Source organism: Lutzomyia longipalpis, chromosome 4 (genome assembly GCF_024334085.1).
Source record: "Lutzomyia longipalpis isolate SR_M1_2022 chromosome 4, ASM2433408v1".
Taxonomy (NCBI): domain Eukaryota; kingdom Metazoa; phylum Arthropoda; class Insecta; order Diptera; family Psychodidae; genus Lutzomyia; species Lutzomyia longipalpis.
In genome coordinates, this window is record NC_074710.1 from 24,858,736 (window position 1) to 24,864,902 (window position 6,167).

At 34.2% G+C, this 6,167-nt stretch overlaps 1 protein-coding gene across 1 annotated transcript; it reads left to right on the forward strand.

Moving 5' to 3' along the window:
* The first annotated feature begins 688 nt into the window (after positions 1-688).
* LOC129795169 (organic solute transporter alpha-like protein) lies at positions 689-4,867 on the forward strand. Its single transcript, XM_055836242.1, has 5 exons — positions 689-1,122; positions 1,207-1,313; positions 2,239-2,464; positions 4,180-4,432; positions 4,511-4,867. The coding sequence occupies exons 1-5, from the start codon at positions 904-906 to the stop codon at positions 4,681-4,683; spliced, it is 978 nt and encodes a 325-aa protein (XP_055692217.1). The 5' UTR covers positions 689-903; the 3' UTR covers positions 4,684-4,867.
* Positions 4,868-6,167: the final 1,300 nt, after the last annotated feature.

The window sequence follows — 6,167 nt, forward strand, 5'->3', positions numbered from 1 at the left end:
TAAACATTTTTTTTTTATAATCGCATCATGGAACCAATTTAATGACAGTTTTATTAAAGTAAAGTCTGCAGATTTCCGCAATTGTGAACCTGAAGTCAAAAATTTTAATCATCTTCAAACATACTTTAATAACACTAAATTAACACTAAACTTTAATTCCAACATGTTTGCATTTTTATAAGTATGACTGATACTCACATGTATCAATCTTATCAATATGTACGATTAAAATATTTAACATATGATTTCACCTGAAGGATTGTTTTTAAGCACCCCTAAAGGCTAATGACACCACTAGTTACTACACATAAATTTAAGGACTAATTTGTTAAAGAATTAATCTCTCTTCTGCATTGATTTACAACACTCACCGCAGGCTTAGAGTGTTACAATCCTTGAAGATTTTTTGGGAATTCTTTGCGAATTTAGTATCCTTGGCACTAGCAATCGGACAACTTCCTCACCTTCCTCATTTGATTGACAAGCTCGGTGATCTCAAAAGCCACATTATTCTTTTACTTTTCCGGCCACATTCACACCATCAACTGGCTCTGATAAGCATAATGTTGTATGAGTATGTGAAAAGCGTGCGACGTTAGTGTTTACTCTCGCATGCAAGGTGATGACGAATGGACTTGATATCTTGATGATTAAAAGTTCTCCCAGTCAGACTGAGAGTACTCAGTTCTTCGTCAGCTCTTGTAGGTGATAGTTCGGAGACTCCTACTCTCTGCCCAAAGCACATTTCTTCAGAGCCCACATAATTGAGCTTTTTCTGCTATAGTGTGGTTGGCTTGGAGTGAGGATTGGAAGTCCAGTGTGGCGCGCATTCAGTCAGCTTGAGACCGTCAGAGTGTTGCTTTTTTCAAGTGTGCCAATATTGAATTGTCTAACAAGGAAAATATGGCCAGTGGAAGTGAATTCAAGTGTCTCAGTGGGGACTTGCCATCTGCAAGTGAGCTTATTGCTGGAATATCACCTGCAATTGTTACCTGCCTTGCCATCGCGGGATGTGTTCTCCTTACAACTGTAACCATCTTCTGGACGCAAGTGAGGTACCTGCTGGAAAATACACCAAAACCCTATAAATCCCGCACAATCACTCTATGTGCCATTTATCAGGTATGGTGACCCATAAGGCCCCATGAAATCGATAAAGTTCCCTACTGATAAAGTTTGCGTACTTTTTTTTGTCATTCCACACAGATCGTTTCTGTTGTTTATTTCATCGCAATGATCATACCGAGGTTCTTCCTCTTGGCTGAAATGATTGCAGTTCTAACTTTTGGTTTTGCAGCATATCAAATCACATGGTATGTATGTATTTACTTCTCCCACTTCTTTACAGAAATTTTCACTTTCGCAATAACCGCGGCATAGCCAATTAAACATCAGAATTACCCAACAATAGAAAAGAAGTGGATATTTTGCATAATTTGTGCCATTTTTGTGTGTGTTGGGAAAATGCACATGAAAATTGTGGAAAGTTACGCATCAAATTCATACAAAAGAAATCTTTTATTTTTTAATGATATCATTTATTAAATTTTATGCGTTCAGTCTCATAATTTTTATTTTTGTTGAGAGATGTTGCCGCGTTAATGCATGAAACATATATTTTTTTTAGATTTGAACAAGTTTTGTAGGTTTAATTTTAAATCTTGAGGTTTATTTAATTTAATTGTGATTTAACTAGGAAGTATGTAATTTTACTAATTTCTTAGATCATTTTTTTTTGTTTTATTCAATCCATTACTCACATTTGCGTCTTATTTAAAAGCTTTTAATAATCAAAGTGATTAAAAATGTCTTCTCAAGTAAAAGGTGAGATACTCAAAGGAATCTAAAAAGAAATATTTTTTATCACGTTTTATTTACTAAAGTACTTTTCATTATATTTCCATTAGTAAATAATATACAACAAAAATAACTTTTTGAAATCAATCACATTAATTCTCCCATTGTGAGTGTTGCTGGTTGCATTTCTCGATATCAAGTCAAACAAGCTAAACTCCTATCGCACGGCGAGATCATGAGAAATACCACACAGAGAAATTCTTCTTTGCAGCAAATTAGTCCACAAATGTAATTTCTCCGTGGGTTGTGTTTGTATTTGAAAATTAAAAAAAAAGCTCGCATAACGACGCAGATTTCCCTCTCAACATCTTGTACTTTTCCATATTTTTCCCTCCTTGCTCGTCGCAACCATTCTCACCCATAATCTTGCTTACCTTGCAGCCTCATCATTGACTACGCCGGCGGTGAGACAAACTTCATAAAGACTGCCGGCGATAATGCACTCAACATGCGAGTACCCCCATTTTGCTTATTTTATGGCTGCCTAAGAAATGGAGAGCCCATTACCAAGGGAAAATTCATCTTTATCCGCATCCTAGTGGGGCAATTTGTTGTTGTCCAGGGTGTTCTCAATATCACAATGAATGCAATTTACGTTGATGATCCGGTGAGTTTTTTTTTCTTAACTTATGTATTCATTAATGCAAATTGAAAATGTACTGGTAAGCTGACCAAGCTTACGGGAGCTGTGTTTCTTTCAGTGTACCAATTTTGTGAGAGCAAACTAGAACGCGAATTAATTTAAATACGCGCAAAGTCGGGAGAAGTTGAAAAGTCATCCCCCAAGAAATTTTTAAAACGCTATATCTCGGAAACGGCTCCATAGATTTTCGAGTTTGAGCTATCGTTGGAAAGGTCTTAACCTCAACTATAATATATTAAAATATGAAGTAAATCGATAATGGCATTTTCGAAATATTCGAGTTCGAAATTTTCGAAAATTTTGATTTTGACTTTAGCGCCTCTCGCGGTCATTTCTCGAACTTGCAATGTTCTAGACATTTGTAGGGCTTTACGAAACCTTTCATTTGCACTTGAGTTGATCAAAATCGGACTTGTAGAACCCGAGATATGACATGCCAACTTTGGAAGGCTATATCTCGAGAACGGAGACATAGATTTTCTTCATTTTTGGCATGGAGCTAGATAATATGGTCAGCTATAACATATCAAAAAATGAAGCAAATCGATAATGGCGTTTTCGAGATATTCATCGAAAAGTAATCGAAAATTTTGTTTTTGATTTTTGGCCCCCTAGCGGTCACTTTTGAAACTTTTGATGTTCTAGAGAGTTGTAGGGTTTGTTGAGGTCTTTCATTTGACCCCGGGTTGATCAAAATCGGTCAAGCCGTTTTCGAGTTATGGTCGATTTTCGATGAAAAATTGTGGCGGCCATATTGACTAAACGGCTTGACCGATTTTCAAAAATGAGGTATCGTTGGAAAGGTCTTGATGGCCCCTACAACATATCAAAATTTCAGCCCTCTAGCTATAATAGCGGCTGAGATATAGCGAAAACAAAATTTTGAGGTTATTCAAAATGGCGGACGGGGGGTGGGGGGGGTGGATTTGACCTCATAATCGGATTTCTTCAGGTCGATATTTAAACTTTGCCGTTTACCGCAAGTCTCTATCTATCACCGTTCTCTTGCAATTTAAGTTTATAATCCGGACGGACGGCCGGACGGACGGACGGACGGACGGCCGGAAAAAATTTTTTTTTGGCGCATACGTTTTTTGGAATGTGGGGACCCTAATTCGTGCTCATCCCAAGTTTGAGCCCGATCTGACGACTTTCGATTTTGCTCGGTACACAAAAGCTGTGTCTGAAAGAAACACAGCTAAAAATAATATTACGATGCAATTCAATATATTGCGGAATTTAATTGAAAATTCCTCAACTTATTCGATGAGATCAAGAGTTTAAGAAAATGGTCCTGATAAATCGATAAAATCAAGTTAATCCTATCTCTTATGCACATGGAGAACCAATTAGGAATGTAAATCCAAGTACAAATCAATTCAAAAAGTTTACTAGAAACTATTTTCTACACGATATTAAAAATATATTATTTCTTATCATTACTTATTTATTTTTTAACACTTCTGTTATAAGTTTTAACTTTTAAAATTTTTCCCGTTTTGTTTAAATGATTTCTTTTGACCTCCCAAGAAAAACCTTAAAATATTAAAATATGGGATTTTTAGTCTCACAAACCACCACCCTGTACTTGCCATTATAACTACACCAACTATAAACATGTAAGATTATTGAGATGAAATTGAGAGTAAATCTGTTTTTTTTATGTTTCGTTTTTACAGAATTTCTACAACTCTGTTCGTTTCTACTTCATACCTTTTGTACTCATCTCACTTCTTTCGTGTATTTGGGGACTCAATATGATCACGAGAATGATTGCCCCACACTTTCCCTACTATAAATTGGTGCAGAAATACTTTTGTGTCCAATTTGTGTTGCTGATGTGTAAAATTCAACCCACAATTGCCGATATGGTGGTATCAAATGTCAATTTCCCATGTCACTACCCTCTAACACCGCATGTATACAAGAATGGTGAGCTTATTGTGTTGCAATTAATATAAGAAGAAAAGAAAACTAATAACAATATTTACGTTTATTTTTTTATTATAGTTGTGGTGAATCTCGTGATTCTCATACAGATGATGTTTCTTTCAATTTGGGCAATTAAGCTGTACCGCAAACCCCTAAAGAAGCCCCAAGTACACACAGTTTATCGTTCAATGTCCATCACAGCGAGTAATCTAAGCGTCAACACCGTCAACACGACCGTCGACTACATGTAGGACGCTTTTCTTCTCAACAAAAAGGACAACAGATCAAAATTCAAATCAATGTGCTATTTATTGTGATAATTTATTCCAAAACCTCTCTCCTTTAGTTTAGTTATAAGATAATGAAAACATGTCTGTATAGTTAGTAAAATCGGTGATATTAAAATTAAACAAAAGGAAATTTATAAGACCAAAATTATTTGCGTTTTAAATTCTCAATCTTCTAATTCCTTTTTCCTTGGAAAAGACGTCAATTTCTGGGATATCATGCTAATTTTTTAACTAGATTAGTGAGCCTGATAACGAGATTTAGATTTGTCGTTCATGCTGGAATTCCCCAAATTTTGAATATATTCTGTTGAAGAAACTTTGAGTAGAAACGCGCGATATCTTGCTCTTTTAGGGAAATACCTTGTTAGACCCCATTTAACACCAAGAAGTGTTTAAATTTTGACTGTTTAATTTTTAATTTGTGTTACTTCTCAAATTTACAGAATTATTACGATAATAATGATTGTAAAGTAAAACCAATATGAAGCACAAAAATTTTCAAATTGAGATAGGTAAGTGAAATTCAAAATTATATCGTATTCATTTCAACGGAGACTTAATAGTTTTGTTAGAATAATCTTTAAATTATGAAATCAAATTGTTTTTTTTATTCCTTCTTATGTATGTCACAATAAAATACCTACATATCCGTTTTTAATTAAAAATTCTAAGAGCGTTCCGCTATTTTGATGCCTTCCTTTGGTAAATTGAAAGCTCCTGGCTAGTATAATCTGGAATAACAAATAAACAAAATGAGAGCAATGATTATATTTTGAAAGCCTCTTTCTTAACATTAACTCAATACTATTAGTGTAACCATGAGTCTCCGTTGACACATACTCAACCCATCGATTAACTTCACAAAAATTAACTTTTAGTGATTTCCTTCCTGTAGAGTCGTTAAGTACTTACCTTCGACTAATGATAATTATGCCGGAAAAAAATCCAGACCTTAAATCATAGGTCCTATGTACATGATATGTAGGTACATATAAACATATATTTAAGTTGATTGATATTTAACGTCTTTAGCAGGGAGTAGCTACCACTATCCCACAGAAATTAACATTGAAGATTAAAGTCTATTTTTAATTGATCTAGGAGAGTAGATAATAAAATTCATTTAGTGCTTGAAAATTTAATTGATATACCTGTCGAATATTTATATGAATAAAATGTACATACATTAATAAAATAAATAATTACTAAAGTGTTAAACAAAACAGAAAAATAATGATTTTACCAGAACATCTTTGAAAAGTGATCCCTCTTCTCATTAATGTTTAATGATGTTATCGAGAGCTTTCGTTCACACAATATGCTCAAATTTAGGGAAATTATATTAATACCAACTAGGTATTGATATGTAACTAGGTATTCCTTTATTCTATAATTTTTTAAATGGATGAACAAATAAGAATCTCATTTCTCTAGAGAGTTTTTAA

Excerpts from the sequence above, each read along its gene's own strand:
- LOC129795169 (XM_055836242.1), top strand. The coding sequence starts at position 904 with ATGGCCAGTGGAAGTGAATTCAAGTGTCTCAGTGGGGACTTGCCATCT. Across the intron at positions 1,314-2,238 it reads GCAGCATATCAAATCACATG|CCTCATCATTGACTACGCCG; the intron begins GTATGTATGTAT and ends CTTACCTTGCAG. Across the intron at positions 4,433-4,510 it reads ACCGCATGTATACAAGAATG|TTGTGGTGAATCTCGTGATT; the intron begins GTGAGCTTATTG and ends TTTTTATTATAG.